This window comes from Alexandromys fortis, unplaced genomic scaffold, assembly GCF_014885135.2.
Source record: "Alexandromys fortis isolate MF-2015 unplaced genomic scaffold, M_Fortis_MF-2015_v1.1 scaffold_147, whole genome shotgun sequence".
NCBI classification, from domain to species: domain Eukaryota; kingdom Metazoa; phylum Chordata; class Mammalia; order Rodentia; family Cricetidae; genus Alexandromys; species Alexandromys fortis.
Window position 1 is genome coordinate 456,612 of NW_026068029.1, and position 19,190 is coordinate 475,801.

The window sequence follows — 19,190 nt, forward strand, 5'->3', positions numbered from 1 at the left end:
AGAGACTTCCTGCCATGCCCCAGGGAGTTGGGGAATAGCCAGCCAAGTCCACAGGGGCTACGAGGCCTTCTCCCTACCAGTACCTCTGGGCAAGGATGGTGTCAGGAGGAGATTGGCATCATCCTCTAAAACATCTGTCCCTCTTGGGCATGGCCTTAGCTGTTCACTAAAGGGATCGTCTGTCTCGGAAGCCGACTCTCTTCCTTTGAAGCCGGCAGCTTGCTGCCTGTGGAAACGCAGTCCTATTTCAGGCCTTCATTTGAAAGAGATTTCAGAGTGGCTGGGACGCTGCAGTGAATTGCTTATTGCGGCTCATCTCCTTGGCCAGAGTCTCATCTTGAGCCCAGCCCAGCAGCTGCCACTTCTCACGTCACAGCCACATCCCTGGCAGGCTAAGAGTGCTCGGAATTAGCACTGGGCCCAGTCTGAAGGGCTCCACTTCTAGAACTTCTCCCATTAGCACTGGCCACTTCATGCCTCGTTTCATTCTCACTGCATGTTTGACATTATCTACCAGGGAACCCGCCAGTCAGTTACATGACTCTGACCCTGCTTTACAAGAAGGCTGGAGAGATGGCTCAGCAGGTAAGAGTGCTTGCTGCTATTCCAGACCTGCGTTTGCTTCCCAGTACCTATGTCAGGGTGCTTCACAACTGCCGATAGCTCTGGCTCTTGGGGAGCTGATGCTCTCTTCTGGCCTCTGCAGGGACTCCCACACAGGTGGCATACACTCACACAGACATATACACACAAGCAGATAAATGTTCCTTTAGAAATGCCTAGACGTGCTAAGGGACAGCAGGGTACTCTGCCACCTTCTCCTTTGAGAATAAAGTGAAGTCAGTCCTGAGTCTCCACTCTGGGGCACACTGTGCACCTCCGAGCACCATCTTCCCTTCTCCTCCACACAAACTCCCAGAAGCTGATCCCACAGCCTTGTTTCCATTTCTGAGGTGAAGACTCACTGAGTCACTGTGAATCGGAACCTATCACAAGCAGATGGGAATGGGGCACTTGGCCATAACACCGGTGACTTGGTCCTTCAGGCCCGATTATTCACAGAAACTACTTTCAGTTGTTTGTCTCTGTCCCAATGTGGGGAAGACAAGGCTTAAAAAGAAACTCCATTCACCAGGACAATGGTGAAAGAGTCACCAGAGCTTGCCAGGATTCAGCCTTCTTTCTCTGCCATAGAGCCCTGACTATACCCATCTGAGAGTGCTTCTGTGAGCAGTGGTTGGGGGCTCTCAGGCTGTTTTTCAGGGAACATGGTTTCGGCAGGAACACACCACTAATTTCCATGACAAACGCTGACTCATGCTCTGAGCAGGCATGGTGGTGCTCTCAAGGGGTGCAGGGACACGGGCCTTTCTTTCCACGGGACCCCTGCCTCTTCCGATTCTAAAACAACAGTCTGCCTATCACCTTCCTCTTTGCTGTTGATTTTTTTTTCTGGATCCTGGAAGATAAGGGATTTTACTGGACAGCAGGACAAGATCCTCTGGAGGCTACAGCCAGCATTAACTAGGGCCAATTTAGTTCATCTGGGCAATGAACATGAACCCGAACAGAGTGAGGGCTTAGGAAAAAATTCCAAGCAGACACCATTATTCTGTTTGGTAAACAGCTTGGGTCTCAGCACTCTGTTGAGATGTGCCCCTGTCAAGGTCTGTCTAGCTACTGCTGCTGGAAGGATCTTTCCACCTTCAAGATGTGTCACTAGCTCATCGAACCTATTTCTGTAACTCTTGGTGAGAGCCAATTTAAGCTGGCTTCTCAGTTCACTCTGCACTCAGAAGAGACCCATTTCCAGTTCCTTTCCAGCATCCACGAGACCAGATGTGGTGACAATTGTTCCAGGGAAATGAACCTAGCAAAGGATCCCAGGGTGCTTCTCAGGGGAGCGGGGGATTCATCGGCTTCATCAGTGACTTAAACACACACTGCTTGCAGCTTGAGCGCTGTCATCTGCTCCCTGGGAAGCTTTCTGATGGGGTATGCTTTGGGGACAGAACAGGGGATCTAGGGTGGAAGGCAGAAGGAAATTCCCAATGAGGCTATGGGACAAATGACACATTCAGAGGGTGCTCATGTTTATGGCTAAGGCCCTATTGCATCTGGCAGCCAGAGCTGGGCAGCAATTCCTGCAAATGAGAAGCCACTGCTTTCGTTAGGTAGGTCATTGTACCATAAGCCCCACTAGGAGCGCTGTCATAAAAGGAGTGGCAAATTCCCGTGGCTTGGTCTTTTTCCAGGATGTCTATGGCTCCAAATGATACCTGCGGTCAGAAAAACAGGGAAAAAATGAATGGAATCTACCTTTCTCCTCCGCAAAGCACTCTGCACGTCAGAGGCGCTCTGCTGGACTACAGACGGGTGGGGCTGGGGGCTGGAGGGTAGACCTCACAGTGCCACGAGGCAGGCAAGATGGTGGCGGAATGCATGACAATGTCTGCCTCTGCTGTGGATGCTGTGTCCTCAGAGTCCTTCTTCGGCTGCTCAGCACTAATTCTTTGAGAGGACAGCTTCTTTCCTTGACTCAATTTTGTATACAGGGTAAGTAGTTTACCAAGAGTCGGGTATGTGGCAAGTGGTAGTGTCTGGAATAGAACCTACACTAACACACACCAGATTCCCCAAAGGTTGTTTGATTTCCCAAGTGGCCACTTTTCCATTTCCTAACCAAATGGTTGACATTTGTTCACCATCTGGGATGACATTTTCCTGGTTTGAGTATATGCCTTCCAACTGGACGCAATCTCCAGCATCAACAGGGATAAATGGCAACCAAACTGACTCCACAGCTTTGGCAGCGGGGTGAGTGGGTGGCCTAATCATACCCACCTGGTCCTGCAGAAACAGCTGATTGGCCAGCTGTACAATCTGGTCCACATGGATGATGCCTCCAATACTGTCCATTTCCGTATCTGAGAGCAGTGTTAGTACCATGATGGCTTCTACCAGCAGCTGCCGATACTCGGGCTGGGACACGCGGTTGAGTACAGACTCCACATGGACAGCAAACTTGATCTCATATGGGGTCATCTACCAAAGGGATCAGTAGATTTCTAGGGTGAGATCTGGGACAGACAAGGCTTCCCCTAGCACTGCTGGGGCTCATGAGGCTCAAGAGCTGCCTGGCTTCTGGACACTGTCTTGACTCTCTAACAGATGCTCTCTGGAGCAGAGGCTGACTGCTTTTCCCCAAGAGCCAGCTGGCATTGTTCAAGCTCCTTTTGTCTACCTACTGGACTGTGACTTCTAGGGAACAGGGACCATTTCTTATTTCTCTTAAAAAGAAGAGAACTTCCCTGTGGCATAAAGTCTGGTACCTTGGGCAGGGTAAAAAACAAAATAAGACAAAAATCTCTTAAAGAATGCTTGGACGTGCAAGGCGTGGTGCCTCCTGCTTGGAAGGCTAAAGATACCCCAGAATACATGGAGGTGAATAGAGCACAGGCAAGACAGCGTGTGGGTGGTGTGGCCCCTGCACGTGTCTAGCGTGTGTGGGATAGTGTCTGCATGGAGTTTTAAGGGCCCAGATAGTCTGTGAATGGTATGCTGAGGGCAGTGAGAGAGAAAGGGTGGCAGGAAAGGACCTTTGCCCAGTTTGAGGGTGAAGTGGTTGATGTAATCAGACCTACAGATGGCCTGGCTACACAGAGCAAACTTGGGAGGCCCAGGAAGAACCAGTCAGGAGGCGAAGCCATGGAGGGGCTGGTGTTTGGGTTTTGTTACTCTACCTCTTGGGTTGTTGAGGATGGGAGGACATAACCATCGATGGACAGACCATGGCACTAGAAGCAGAACAGATATTTTAGTCAGATTCCAGAAAACTCCAAGTGTATGCTTACTCACACACTCATGCATGTGTACATACACACACACACACACACACACACACACACACACACACACACACTTTCCTTGCCCTGGAAATCTGCACGAGGGCTGGAACATGCCAGACTGTCATGGTTATTTTTAGAGTGTTGTTCTCACTGCCCACAGGCTGTGTTTTCGATGGAACAATTCTAGGGAGACCAGCAGGCATCTTTCAGATCAGTGCAGGAACAATGTCCTAGGGAGCTGCTGCGTCCTCCTCCCAAGAGACTCTGCATTGCACTTGGCAACTAGGCCAGGGTGCCTGCCAGGCCCCCTTTGGTGCCATAATGAAGGGAGATTTTCATGGCTCCCATTGGTGAAGTTAGGCTCCTGCGCCTTTGCAGCCATCTATTTTCGAGATTTCTATAATAAGCACCAATCACAAAAGGCTGGAGCACATGCACACACACGCACACCCATGTATATAAATACCAATGGGCGCAATACAAAATGCTGCTTTTTCATAAGAAAAGCATCTTGGTATTGGGCCAATGAAAGTCTAGCCGGAAGTGTATGGTGCCCCAAGAAGACTTAGGAGATTTTCAAAGAATGGCCATCTTTTACCCTCCAGTTGGCAACAGTTGCCTTGTTCTTACATCGGCCCGAGGGCTCCCCACAAAAATCTTGAAGGGTCGACCTGGGGCCTCTGCAGGCTCAGAGGGCATACCTGCTCTGCCCCCCCCCCCCAGTGTATCTTGAGCAAGACCTTGGCCGACAAGGCATAGGCACTGAAGCTCTGTGGCTGGCCCCGGGCACCTGCTGCAGAAAGACACAGTGGGCTGTGACTTCACAAAGGAGCTGGCATGTGTTCTCATTTGGGATTATAGCAGTTCTTTCCTCTCCTGCTGTGAAACGAGCGAAAATGTAATGATGGGGGAGGGGGAGAAATTTGTCTTGCTTTGCAGAGCCTTTAAATGAGGCTTACTTGCCCTCCATGAGGGAGGCAGGGCAAGCTCTGGTGGAGCCTGGGGAGTATGAATGTGTGAGAAGACAGATTGTGGGGCGTAGGGAACAAAGAGGCCCCGTCTTCCCATGCTACCCCGACTTCAGCAGCAGGCGTTTAAGACAGGCCCCTCTTGCATTCAGGTGTATGTGTGGTGCAGTGTAGTCTGTGGATGTCACTTCCTGTCAGTTTCAAACTTCAAACTGGGATGAAATCTTAGCCTCTAGGCAGATGGGCAGGAAGCACAGCCCCTATCTCACCGCCACAGGAGCAGTTGGCTAAGGAGTGGGGGCTCTGGGGGCTCTACCGTCAAGCCGTGGAAACAGGGGCAGCCCAGGGCAGGAGGGAGAGTGTGCCTTCAGGGCACATGGCTCCTGGAGTGAGGCTAGAATCTTTTCTCTGTACTCCCAAGACCTAGCAGGCAGCAGGGGCTCCATTACATTGTTGAATGATATGAGTGCCATGTGTGTCTGCCTCAAGCCAGATCCAGAGTTAATGCCGCAGGACCTCTATGGCACCATTTATGGTCAAAGTCTTCCTTGTTCTTTCTGTTTTTTGTCTATCTTTAGTTTTCTATGATCCTAATCTACATCAAAGTTGGCTGCACACAACCAGGGTTGCTATTTTGTCGTGTCTTGCAGGACCATTTGACAATGTCTGAGGCTACTTTTGGTGCCGTGTCTGGGCCAGGAGATGCCACTGGCAATCAGTAGGCAGACACTGTTTCCTATGTGACTGTGCACAATACAGTACCATAGTAGAGTTACCTAGTGTTAGATGCCATAGGGCCAAGGCAGCGAGCCCTTGCTCCAGGCTGAGTCATTCAAGGTTGGGGCCACATGTTCTAGAGCCCTCTGCTTCTCGCTACCTGGCATGGTCATTATGCTTCCTGAGGGCAGGTGGAGTCTGGCTCATTTCCCCTGAGTCTATGTTTCCTCAGCCCCCACCTCACCTTCTGAAGAATCTTCCACACTCTCTGGTAGAATCCCACGGGGACCCTGTTGATGGCCCCATCCAGCCTTCTTCTGCGTAGCCACTGGCCCTGCTGCTCGCCCCAGCCCATGTGGTGTCCCCCGGAGTCTGTAGATGATGTGCCCGTTGGGGATGATGGGGTGCTGGACCTCTGCAAGACAGACACCATTTGGCCTTCAGAAGCAGGTGCCCACCTTGGAGGCCAGCTCCGAAAGCGAGTCAGAGTCTGCCTCCACATGTCACCCAGTCAGGGGCACAGGGCTCTTGGACTGCACACTGTTGGCTACTTGATGTTGGCTTTAGGTTTTCATGTTCTGCTCCAGTAGTTCTTCCCGGGCCCTAAGAAGGAGTATAATGTCAGGAGACGCTGGACTCACATGACAGAGGCCAAACAGATCTAGGTGTGGGCTTTGCCATCCGGCTGGCACTGCCAAGCTTAAGAGCCGCTGTGATAGCACCTGGACTGAGGCCGCCTATACCCTGTGCTTGCGCCACCAGTTGATCTGCGTCATTGGGGACATAATTTCCCCGAGGGAGCTATCTGCTGCCACTCACTCAGTGAAGACACAAAGACCCCTGAGACTCCTTGTTGCTTGTGATGAGTGCTCAGAGGGCATCTGTCATCCAGAAAGCCACTCCCTCAGAGGTCACTGGCCAGGTATGCAAAGTCTATTTTAAGGGAAGCAAGTACTTGGGAGAGGTGGTCTCAGAGAAAATGAGCTGGGTGGGAAGGAGAGGCAACCCGGGGTGGGGGCAAAGGCCCAAGGGCCTGATTTCCTTCAGCAGTGCCACAAGGAAGTGACCATCACCTCCCCATATGACGAATACAACAGAGAATGCCAGGCCTATACAGGGAGAAAGGACCAGGAAGCGAAGGCAGAAAGTCAACTAGGAAGCCTTGCTTAGTGGCAGGGAGGGTCCTTGGTTTTTGGGTCTCTACCTCTGCCTTCCAATCCTTATTTCTGCTGTCCTGCTCTTAGTCCTGAGTTTTCTTCTAAGGCTAGGCTATGGTGGCCTTCAGCTTGGACCAGCTGACCAGGGTTAGAGGGTGGCAGCTTTCTAATTCCTTGTGGGAGGCTAGAGTTCTCGAGACTCTACAAGGGAAGGGCTGGAGGGTTGCTGACCCCTGGGGGCAGGATGGAGGAGGGCCTTCCACCAGGCAGAGATGAGGTATGGGAGTCACACTGATGCGCCCTGGAGAGACCCCTCAGGTTGGGACAAGGTTAACACAGATCGCTTCATACATTTTTGTTTGGACTGTTTGGCACTTTTGTTTCTTAGTGTGCAACATCAAATTTGAAGGTTTAAAAATAAAATCCAAATATTAAGCATGCTAGCAGGGCAGGAGGTGGGATCCTTCTTTCAGAACTCACTCTGACTTCAACAGATCTTATTTTGAAGAGGCAGTTAGTTAGGCTGGGTTATTCTGCTGGGCTCATTACTGCCATTTAAATAAGGCAACAATTAGCTACAAATAAAAGTAATTACAGCCACACTCATCAGTGACTCAGCTGATTTTCTCCTTCTGGCGTTGGGAGGCAGATTCATACTCGTCTCTGCAATTAGAACATTTCCTAGGCCTCCACTTGAGCTAGGGCCACATGCTCAGCTGGGGCCAGAGAGTAGAAAATGATAGCTAGCCCCGGGGCAGCAGCTCAACACTCAATAAAAAGGCAGGAGGGCTGGGATGTGGGTCAGTGGTGGAGCGCCTACCTAGCATGCTCAGATCCTTGAGTTCCACCTCAGCATTGCAAAACAATCAAGGAATGGGCATAGAACCAGGGTTTTGAAAACTCTAGAAACCCCTGGGAGTTGGTAAGGTAAGCATGCCCTACCCCACTATATTGAGTTTTATAAGCCAAGATCTGAGAGCATGAGATGGCAAATAAACTTCAGTTCAAGAATATTTAAACTTTTCTAGAATTTTCTCCAACTTACAGTTGAACATACCTTCAGTGTCAACTGAAAACCCTTAACCCAGTGGCTCTCAACCTTCCTAATGCTGTGACCCTTCTTCATGTTATGGTGACCCCCAACTATACAATTATTTTCGTTGCTACTTCATAACTGCAATTTTGCCACTGTTATGAATCATAATGTAAATGTTTGATATGCAGGTATGATAAATGATATGCAACCCCTATAAAAGGATTGTCTGGCCCCTTCCCAAATAGTTTGTGACACACAGGTTGAGAACTACTGCCTTAGCCTTTACTCAAACCTTCAGAAGTCAGGGATGAGGGTTGTGGCGGTTTGGTGCTGGAATGTTTGCTTAGCATGTGGGAGGTCCTCAGTTCCATGTCCAAAACTGCGCGTGACCTTACACACGTGCGAGCGTGCACACACAGACACAGACGTGCACACACATAGACACCCTAAACATAAGTGTGGACGAGGTGGGAGCATGGGTAAGGCCACAAGAGAACTTGGAGGACACAGGGAGGGGAGCGATGTCAACACAGATTTACCGCACACTTGAAGGAATGCAAACTGTTGGACACAGCCTGGCCCACAGGAAAGAACTACAAAAGAAAAAGAACAGACTCAGTCACGTGCAGTGACATCAAGAGAGGCAACCAGTTATTGTGAAGACACAGCAGCGTGAGAAGCAGAGACTGAAGACAGACGCGGCCCAGCGAGGCTCTGATTAAGCAGCAGTGACAGATGCAGGCCCACTGCTCCCTTGCAGCCCAGCTTGGCTCTAAATAGCAAGTATTACCAGCTTCCTTTCCTTTGTGGAGCAGGCCTAAGCAAACTAGGACACACGTTCCAAAGTCACAGCCATGCTAATGTCTTATGTTGCACTGTCAACAACCGTAGAGGTCAAAATATTCCTAGCTTTCACTAACACCTGTCTTCTGACGGATATCCCGAGATTATTGTTAAATGTACGTGGAGAGCAGGCTGATGACCTTGGACCATAAACATCTCTCCTCATCTAAGAATCTAGATGGCACCCTGAATCTGCATACTGGTCTGTGGTATGCTTGCAAACATGAGTAGACACAACACCATGACACCTGTTAAATTTTCACCAGCAAACACTCGTCTTGATATGAGTAGTCAGCTACAAAACTGGTACTGGCTGACTGAATATAAATACAACAAAGAAGGAAGGTAATCATTTCACCCCCATCACAGGCAAGGGCAGCACCAAATGGAAGAAGCCACCCACATTCACCCAGGATCAGGCTTTTGAGCTGTGGGTAGCCAGAGGGACGGTGCCACCGAGTGGCTGACAAAGGAAGATGTTTGCAGAATCATTTCCTCAGAAGGAGCATAAATAAGACACTCTGGAGGGTCTGTGCTCTGAGGAAACATGCAGCCTGCACTATGTGCCATCATACATGTACTTTCTCTGGTCACAGAAACATGGTAAATCATTAGAAATAAGAATCCAAAGCGGCAGTGTGCAGCTGCAGTCCCACCTATTAAGAAGCTGAGGCATGAGGATCCCTTTAGCCCAAGAGTTTGGGCACAGCCAGGGCTGCATGGAGGTTCCCATCTCAAAAAAAAATCTATAAATTAAAAAAATGCCCATTTTTTTTCTGAAGAGAAGAAGTACATCACAGGGTGATATACACAGAGTCCTAACATTTTTTTTCCTTCCGAGGCTAAATCTCCCCAGGTAGGCAAAGGGCAGGAGCCTTATTCTCTCTATTGATAAGATTACAGAGCACATTCCTCTTTCTGAACAGAAATGCTGGTGGAGACAGAGACTAGGCCATCTCTTTCACAAAGAACCTTTACAAAGGCTGAGTTTGATAAATGGAATTCTTTTGATCAGTACCATGCACTAACAAAATGAGCCACCCTAAATGATGGCTCCTAACTGGCCACACTAAATGGATTTTTTAAAGGCCCAGGGAAGGTCATCTCTCCTGCCTTCTCATCCTGCTCCCTGTCTCTGGAGATGGCTGCCTGAGCTACTGAGCCATTCCGCCACGCGCCCATCCACACTCTGTATCTGCAGCTTCCCTTTCCATGCTCAAGCCCGAAAGAGCATGTAGCGACCACAGAGAAGGACAGACAGAACAAGACACTTCACCTGCTCATCAGCACTAGCTCGCCTAGTCATCTGCAAGTAAAAACATCAGGAGGTGAAAGCCTGCTTCCAGTTAACGATGCTGCACTGCTCCCTCTGATAAGCCAGGGCAAGCTGCTCGCACCTCAGGGGCTGGCCTTTATTGCCTCACAGACCTAAGCCAGGGTGACTAGTGTATGAGCAGACTGTTCTCAGGGTGGGTGGTGGTCATCTCCTAGCTCAGTATCAGGCACATGAGGGCTGAAATGGTATTGAACTTTAGACCTGTGAGGGTCAGTTCCAAAGCTCTCTACTGTGAGTTAGAAAGCAGACAACTAAGGACGGTAGTAAATATAGGTATCATGATTATCCTAGTCCACATCCTCTTGGCTATTTCACATGAAGAACACATTTGGTAGAGAAATGGTTGTGTCTTTTGACATTATTCCACTTTTCTTAAAAAAATTATTTTTATCTTATGATATGAGTATTTGTCTCCATGTGCCTGCTGTCTGCAGAGGTAGAGGAGGGCATCAGAGCCCCTAGGAATGGATTCAGAGACAGCTAAAAGCTGTCATGTTGATGCTGGGAACTGAACCCAGTCCTCTCCAAGATCAGCCAGTGCTTTTAACTTTTGATCCATTTCTCCATCCTCATGACTACACAGAAACAAAGACGGACAAGGGGTTATTCTAGAATGTGCATGTACGACACACGAAGGCTAGCAATTGGTGGGCATGAGCACATGTGAATGCCTACAGGGTACCTTCCTGGGATACAGGGCTGTGTTCCCATTCCACAACTTCTACAAGGAGCACGTCAAAGCTTCATGCCCTTGTCTTTCTGAGGTGAGCCCTGGCAGAAGAACCATGTATACCCCTCCCTTATGGCTGCCATGCTAAGGCCTTCTTACCTGTTTCATCTCACTCCTTAGTCTGTTGATACCACTCCTCTCAGTCTTGGTGACACCAGTGTGACCCACCTCATGGATGGAGATGGCAGGGCTGGATGTGGAGGAGTGAATTGGGTGCACTGAAAGGGAAACACACAAATGAGGTTATTAGGGAATCTATCGCACCTGCTTTGAGAGAGTCACCATGGACAACATGCTTCTGAGGCCCGTACCTCTTCCCTACTTGACTGTAAACTTGATGAGAGGAACACCTAACTTGCCCCAAGCAGAACTGGGATTACAGTGCTGAAGGTAGGTAGCACAGGCTTACCATGAGGCCTGAAGGGCTGTGTGAAAGTGTGGTGTCTTAGTTAGGGTTTCTGTTGCTGTGAAGAGACACCATGACCATAGCAACTCTTATAAAGGAACACATTTAATTGGGATGGCAACTTACAGCTCAGACGGTCAGTCCATTACTATCATGGTGGGGAACATGGCAGGGAGCAGGCAGTCATGGTGCTGACTACATGTTGATCAAAAGGTTAACAGGAAGTGGCTTAAGCACTGAGTAAAGCTTAAGCAAGAGACCTCAAAGCCAGACCCAACAGTGACACATTTCCTTCAACAAGGCCACACCCATTTCAGCAAGGCCACACCCACTTCAACAAGGCCACACCTCTAGATTGTGCCACTCTGAGCTTCTGGGGGGCCAGTTACACTCAGACTCCCACATGTGGGTAGTGTTGAGCAGCAGGCACAGAACAGGGTGGCAGAAAACTGTTGGCTGACTGAAATGGTTTGGAAAACTATTTTTTTACTTACCCAAAACACATTTTCTTTGTGGAAAACTGAGACCACCCAAGGAAGCCAGAAGTAACATCTGTTGACATTTCACTCATTATCCTGCCAATTTTCCCCTCCGGATCCATGTTTTTACCTTATGCAATGTCACATATATGTACAAAGAAAAACTTTATATTATATACATGACATATCCATACACAATATGCAAACAAGCTTCATTGTTTCAGCAATTAATATTCTGTGAGTGTTCTTCCACAGCTTCACGCATTCTCTCGCATGTCTAATGACTGCATGACATCTGATCTCAGAGTGAGGCGCACACCTGATTCTATCTGTGATTTTCTAAAGAGTTCATCTTGACTAACGTGTAGGATCCATACTGACCTTGCCAAGCTCTCTATGCCAACTGTCCCTGGCAAAATGACAAAACTGCTGCATAGCCAACTGAAGGGCTTAGAACTTAGGTTCCTGTGGCTGTCGGCCAACTGCTGTGGTACCCTCATCAGGCCTTTTCTCGGCTTGGGTGCAGGTATGCATGCAGCAGCATCCAGGATGGACAGAAATCAGGGCACGGAGAAGATCTCAACCCAGGCCTCTGAGAGGAAGCAGGGGCTGAGCTGGCTAGAGAGCTCAGGGGTACAGTGGAAAGTTCCCAAAGCCAGGCGCATGGTGCTACAATAGAATAGGGGCAAGGCTGCTCCTTCCACGACACAAGGCCATACCTCTTTCTACCATATGCCATCAGCCTCAGCACTTAGTAACCTGTCCCCAGCTCCTCCCTCTCTCTCTCTCTCTCTCTCTCTCTCTCTCTCTCTCTCTCTCTCTCTCTCTCTCTCTCTCTCTCTCTGGTTTCTAAGACAATGGTCATAAGGGATTATTCTGAAAGGCAAATGTGATCCTATTACTATTCCCTTGGAATCCTCCTGGGTCTAAATCTGTCTTCAGGATAAAGCCTAAACAGTCTTTGTGGTGCCCCAGGAAGATCTCCTGATAGGGGCCCCTGTGGGCATCTGCACACAATATTCTCCCATTCTACTGTTCCTTTTGTAGGCCCACCACAAAGGTCATTTTCTAGGGAACCCAACTGGGTCAAGCAGGAGGAGGGGCACCAAAGAAATGGAAAACAGAAGCCAAATGGGGTGTGGGAAGCTCCACTGTGTTTGAGGGAAAGTGTTTTTTGGAAACAGAATTTTAGGATTTAGTCAGAATTTTGGCTTCCTAGCTTATAAAAACTGAACAATTATGTGTTAGTTTGAATGTAATTGGTCCCCATAAGCTCATAGGGAGTGGCACTATTAGGAGGCATGGCCTTGTTGGAATAAGTGTGGCCTTGTTGGAGTCAGTGTGTCACTGTGGGGGCGAGCTTTGAGATTTCATATCCTTAAGTTTGGCTCAGTGTCTGAGTCCACTTCCAGTTGCCTTCTGATCAAGATGTAGTCAGCACCATTTCTGTCCGCCTGCTCACCGCCATGCTTCCCAACAGGATGATAATGGACTGGACCTCTAAGCTGTAAGCTGCCACCTCAATTAAATGTTTCCTTTTATAAGAGTTGCCATGGTCATGGTGTCTCTTCACAGCAATAGAAACCCTAACTAAGACAAGTTACAAGATAATGAAGAAATGTTACGTTTAAAAAAGATAACATGTCTTCTGTCCTTATTTACGATGAGACACGTTATGACATTCAAATGACATTCCTCAGTTATTGGTTTTGCAAGCATCTATATAGCTTTACATTTAATGACCTGTCAAACCATGTACACTACTATGAGGAAGCGAACACATTAACTATTTATCCTTTCCATTTACATTTCAAGGATTGTGTACCTGAAATAACTGTAAATTACTTCTGGGTACAGATCACAAGTCCTCCTCCCCAGAAAGCAGAAAACCACGAATAGACAGCTGATTGCCCCATGCGGCTTTGTCTGAAGCTGGCACACACTTAGGAAAAATACAAAGTACCCAGTGTCCTTCTTATTAAATAAAAAGAATGATAGCCCACAGTGTGTTTCTTTGGCTTGATGAAATAAATTCACCAATGTGTCTGCAAATCATTTAGCTTTTTTATGAGGAGAAATGATAATTGCTTCAATTATAATTAGGGAACATTTGGGAACAAGAAGCACACCAGGACTTGGGTGATTAGATTTCTTAGCACTGCGAGCAGATTTCCAAGATGGCTAAAAACTAAATGAGTAACACTGGGCTGCAGTGAGTGCACCGGCCGCCATGGGTCATCCAGCATTGCCTTCTACCCCCTGGCTACAAATGCTTTGATGATGCAAACCAAAAGCCAGGCCACAGGGGGTATCTTGTAAGGACAGACCTGTGATCCAGACACTTAGGGATGCAGGAGATGCAGGGTACAAAGGTGTGCAGTTCGCTCAGCTCACATACCGCTATAATCTACAAAGGAATGCAACCCTCTGAGGGCGCTCCCTGGCCCTACAGGCAGGAACCCTGCACCCACACCCCAGTCCATCCCACTGAAAGAGGAAGCGCACATCCCTTCCTTATAGGGGAACCGTGGACGCTGGTACTGATCTGCACGTGGGTCCCCATGAAGGCCTCACAGCACTCACTCACCGCTTCTCTCGACACCGAACTCCTTCCCACTCAGAATATGATGCAGGAGGTTCTTCATGTCGAAGGGGCTGAGGTTCATCAAACTCTCTGAGGCTTCTTCTCCTAGAAGCAAACATCTTATAAGGGGCCCAGACATGGGCTGGTAGTGGGTAGTTCGGGTGGGAGAGGGTGATACAGAAGGTACTGGTGGGTCTCCTTGCTCATGACTCCTTCACTGGTGCTGCAAGCCTGACAAACATTAATCCTTGGGAAATACAAACACCTCTGTTTAGGTCAGTACAGATGCATTTAACTCCTAGACATAGAATTTCCCACCACACTGATCCCTGCTGCTGGGATGTGGTTTGCAAATGATGTTTATCTTTATTTCTCTCAGTGCAGGTGCTAGGAAGTAGAGGGTGACATCTTACAGTGAGGCTATCACTCGAGCTTAGCTGTCAGGTACAGCAAAGGTTCTCAGGAAAACATGGCAGCTGCTTCGCCAACCCCAGTAAGGAACGTTGTTGTGCTATGTGGCCTGACAGGAAGCACCTCTCACAAAGGAACCGGGGACAGCTTAAGATCACCCAGAGTGGAAGTCTATTTAGAAGCACCTGAGTGTGGCTCTCTGCACAGAAAGGCCTTGAGGTAGGGCTGAGATGGAAGGGTTGGCAAGCCATGACAATTTACCTGAGCAGTTCAAGCTCCGAGCCAACTCTGTGGCCATCACCTGGATGATCAATCCAATCCGGAGTCTGAGCATCTCTGCAAAGAGGCTAGGCTGGGCCCGGACATACATGGCCAGGTAAACCACGATCTCCTGGTGCAGATGGGAAGAGGGCTTCAGGGAACCTGAGAGGCCTATTGGCACCCTGAGTTAGGCTGTGGCCCAGCAGGCCCTTCTTGTATCAGCATCTGACCTGTGTGAGGACAGCAATGCTGATGTCCTGTCCACTGGCCTCGTAGATGAGTTTTGTGAGCTCCTCTGGGGGAAGAGGCCTAGGAAAGAGCAGCAGGTCGCACAAAATGGGTGCCTCAGAGCAGGGCCACCTTGCTCTCACTTTAAGTTCCCTGCTTTCTATACTACAAGCACCCATGTGACAGAGTATCTTCCAAAAGCCACTGCAACCGCTCCCCAATTGCAATGCTCTCTTTGTGTTCCTCTACAGATTGGGGAGCACCTCCAGCAAGGACTCACGTGGAGATGGTCTTCTCCCGGGGCTCAGGGGGCAGGCCGACTGTAAGTTGCTTCTGGTGGGACAGCAGATCTGCACAGGCCTGCACATTTTTTGTGCGGGAAGGAGAGGTGTACAAAGGAATATAAATTTAGCAAAACTAACTGAGACAGTTAAGTGCCACCAGCACCAGAAATTTGCCTTTATGAACTTTATTATCCATATTGCCCTTCAGAGAAATTCAAACCTAAAACCCTGTCTTAGCAACCCACGTAGGCTAGATTCCTGTAATCTTTGTGTCTCCCAGGTATGGCCCCAGGCCTGGTCCATCCACTAGAGCAGACACCCCGGACTCCCCGCTATTCGGACAAGGCAGGGATGAGGCTTCAGAGAGCAAAGATTAGAGTTACTAGCCACACTGTGTTCCAAGCTAACAAGCGCCTCAGTATTCATATGTAACAATGACTAGCATCTTAAAAACACTTGCTTAAAGCCACAGGAAGTGGTTCTGGATTTTGTAGGGCCTCAGGGATATAAACACTAATGATTACTGTACTGTGACATGGAGAAATAAGGACTTTGTTTCATGTGATTGCTTTCTGTGGTGAAGAAAGAAATAAACTAATCAACTTGAAAATTCCTTCTTCTCTCCTCTCCTTCTGGAGCAGTGAAGTCAGGAGAGGGCCTGTCCAGTGCTGGCTTAGGTTCCCTGAGTTCCTTGAGTCACAAGAGGCACTTGCCTTGAGCTTCCACAACTAGAAGACCAGAAGAAGGAAACATGGGGCTAGAGAGAATGGACAACCCGGCACGCACGCAGATTCTGACCTCAGCCAGGACCTCTACTTTCTTCCTGAGCAGGCCTGAAATGTAGCGGACCAAACTCCATTCTTGGTTTAGGCCAGCTTTTCCATAGAGCTCGCTGAGAAGACTGTGAACAGTGACTCCACGCTGTCCAGACAGATTGGTATCCCAGCTGGGACCCCTGAAAGGAGGCAGAAAAATACAAAGATAAAGGTCATACTGTCAAGGCTGTTTTAAAACATGGATTGCTGTGAATTTTGCCAATATTTGGACATTTTAAGTAACTCTGAGGCTCACCAAGACAGGTCAGGCTAAGCAAACATTTCTATGCCATGTCTTTTGAAACAAAAGCCTAGTGTGCACACATCACTATGGTATCCTGGTCTCACCCAGACTTCTGGAAGGCCAGCATCAAGAAACAGAGAAAGGGATAGAAGTCTTGTGTGTGATGATCCTAGGTAATTTGGGTGAATGTGATCATGGCCTGGCACTGCTGCAATGCCAACAGATCAGGAAAACGAATTATGGAAAACTAAGTGCAACATGGTGAACTCCATAAACTTACTGCTATACCTTGGATGCTTGTGTCCCCCTCAAATCCCCTTACTAAAATGCTAACCTCAGAGTTATGGTATTGGCCGGTAGAGCTTTTGGAAAGTAAGGAGGCCATGAAGAAAGATCCTCATAATCCATCAGATTATGAGAGTTCCCAGAGACTTGCTGTGCCTCCCCTCCACCATGTGAGGAAGGGTGGAAAGGCACCATCCATGAGGAAGTAGGTGTCACCAGATACTGTACTCGGTATACTATGAAATGCGCTTCTGTTCTTTATGCTGGCAGCTGATGGGGTATAGTAGCCCAAAGGCATTAAGGCACTTACTTTATCACATAGAGAATATAGAGAATGTCTGCTTGGTCCTGGAGGTTTGAGCAGTCTTTCAGCTGCCCAACTAGCTTCTCACAGTCCATTTCACCATGGTCATCTCCGGGCCACTGGTAGTCATAGTCAGGAGTCTGGCCACATAAAAGCCAAAATGGAGGGAAAGGAGTTGATAACGGGAACTTTTAGATGACCATAAAGTGCAACACCAACCTTGCTTTTGGATGCTAGCACTATGCTAGGCTTCATTTTTTTTTTCAGGAAATCTTTTGTACTATGTTATTTACAGGCCTTTATGATCCTCAATAGTGATCTATGTCAGTCGACACTTGCAAGGGACTAGACTGAACAGATTAAAACACATATCAGTTTTATTTATGCAAAACTCAAAAACAAAAAAAAAATCAACTTCTACTGTTACAGATCTTAAGAGCCGTGCTTCTCTCCACTACGACCTGGGAATGGAACCCAGGACCTTGCAAGAGAAACAGTCTACCACTGAGTCACACCCCCAGGCCCCAGCAGTTATCTTGGGACTATAGGATGGGGGTAACTAGGAGGAGGCACAAGAGCATACTGACTCAGTGGCAGTTCACGGCACTCTACTGGTGAGTGTGCTTTTCTGTATATATGTCATACGTTAAAAGAACATATTGGTTCGTTTTCTTGAATAAGCTCTCATCATGTAGCCCAGGCTTCTCTAGAACCTGCTATGTACTCAAGTTGACTGAAAATTTGCAGTCTTCTGCCTCTGCCTTTTTGGCGCTGGAATTATAGTCAATGCTAGCACAGCAAGCTTTCAATGAAATATCTTTTATAATAAAAAAAGTACTTGTTTAAAACTACCTAAAAATGAGGTGAGATTAAAACATTCTCCAATAGACATTGGATATTTTGATTCATATGGGACAAAATCAGGAAATCTGTATGAATAAAACAGTAAAAAAAAGGCCCAACACCCCGCGACGTCATGGTTTTTAAGAATCTCATTACATTAAGAGTATGAAGGAGCAGTTGTAGGGGTGCACATTTATAACGGTACTTGACAGGCCAGTGCAGGAGGACTGTGAATTCAAGAGCAGCCTGGGCCAAAACCAGACCTTGTTTTCAAAAACCAGACCAAAGGGTGTGAGTAATGAAGTAATAAAGTCCCATGCTCTGTTCTGAGCTCTGGCTGGCTCAGATGAGATAAGGAAGGCAATTAAGTGTACTTCTTCTATTACTTCCTGTGTTCTGAAGAGCAGGCAGAGAGGCAGTAAGAGGCCTTTTCCTCCAGGCAAAACGCAAAGGTATGCACCAAACTCAGAGCATGCAATGATGCAAACTGCATTCCAGACAACTACGTGCCTAGATTCACAGCATCACGCAGACTGTCTCAATTGTGAAACTCTGGGTATAAAGAAATAAGCTCTTAAAGTGTCACCATTTGAGACAGTTATTGGGACTAACCTGGTATTATCAAGTATTACATTAAAACAAAACAAAGCGATTCAAAACACTTTACCTTCTTTAGGAGTGGCTGAGGGGAGTCAACAAGATTCAGTGACTTACGGTGTCCACTTAGAACTTTAGTTGGCAAAACCATTGGAAAAACTGGAAGAGAAAACAATGAAGAAAGCGCTTGTGAGGAAGGATAATGACAAAGCCCTTCTTTTGGTAGGTATGGGGCATTTTAGGCCTGCAAACAGATTTAAAAGAGGTGATGCTTGACTTCACTCCTCCCTTCCCGTTTCTTCTGAAGGCTTGTCTCACCACATCTGGCTCCTATTTATTTATTATATGCGTGCTCTATCCACATATACGATTTTATGCTAGAAGAGGGCACCAAATCCCACCAGCGATGGTTGTGAGTCACCATGTGGTTGTTGGATTGAACTCGGGACCTCTGGAAGAACAGCCAGTGCTCTAAACTGTTGAGTCATCTCTCCAGCCCCCCACTTCTCTCTTTTACTTCCTAGATGGGAAAACTGAGACCTAGAGAAGGTGGAACATTTGCCCAAGGTCACAGAGTTTCGTGATCGAGGTGTCTGTGCTTCCTGCTCAGTTTAATTCTAGCGCTGCTGGTTGCTCTGGATTTCATTTTTTATCATCTCTGGATGTTTTTATTATCTGTAGTCCTTCAGTATGATGTCTCTGTCTTTCAGGCTATACTATAACTCAGAAAACTAACAAGTAGCTCATGTGTATTTTCTGTGTTGTGCACATCCATGGGGAAGCCAGGGCTTTGTGTTAGGTTTCTTCCTCTGTC

The 19,190-nt window shown here is 47.9% G+C and overlaps 1 protein-coding gene across 11 annotated transcripts in view; it reads right to left on the minus strand.

The window, feature by feature from the left end:
• Nucleotides 1-2,080: 2,080 nt before the first annotated feature.
• The window catches only part of Phka2 (phosphorylase kinase regulatory subunit alpha 2), an 81,191-nt gene continuing 64,081 nt past the window's right edge, over nt 2,081-19,190 (minus strand). For 2 of the 11 annotated variants that reach the window (XM_050164331.1, XM_050164333.1), the window contains exons 21-34: nt 18,447-18,535; nt 16,943-17,076; nt 16,087-16,243; nt 15,285-15,364; nt 15,007-15,085; nt 14,777-14,906; nt 14,108-14,209; nt 10,735-10,853; nt 9,846-9,875; nt 8,266-8,319; nt 5,778-5,948; nt 3,744-3,797; nt 2,845-3,045; nt 2,081-2,279 (exon numbers count right to left, since the gene is read on the minus strand). In XM_050164331.1, the coding sequence (XP_050020288.1) occupies nt 2,109-2,279; nt 2,845-3,045; nt 3,744-3,797; nt 5,778-5,948; nt 8,266-8,319; nt 9,846-9,875; nt 10,735-10,853; nt 14,108-14,209; nt 14,777-14,906; nt 15,007-15,085; nt 15,285-15,364; nt 16,087-16,243; nt 16,943-17,076; nt 18,447-18,535 (1,571 nt within the window). In that variant the 3' untranslated portion in view covers nt 2,081-2,108. The other 9 variants (XM_050164332.1, XM_050164334.1, XR_007595730.1 and 6 more) reach the window with 9 other exon arrangements.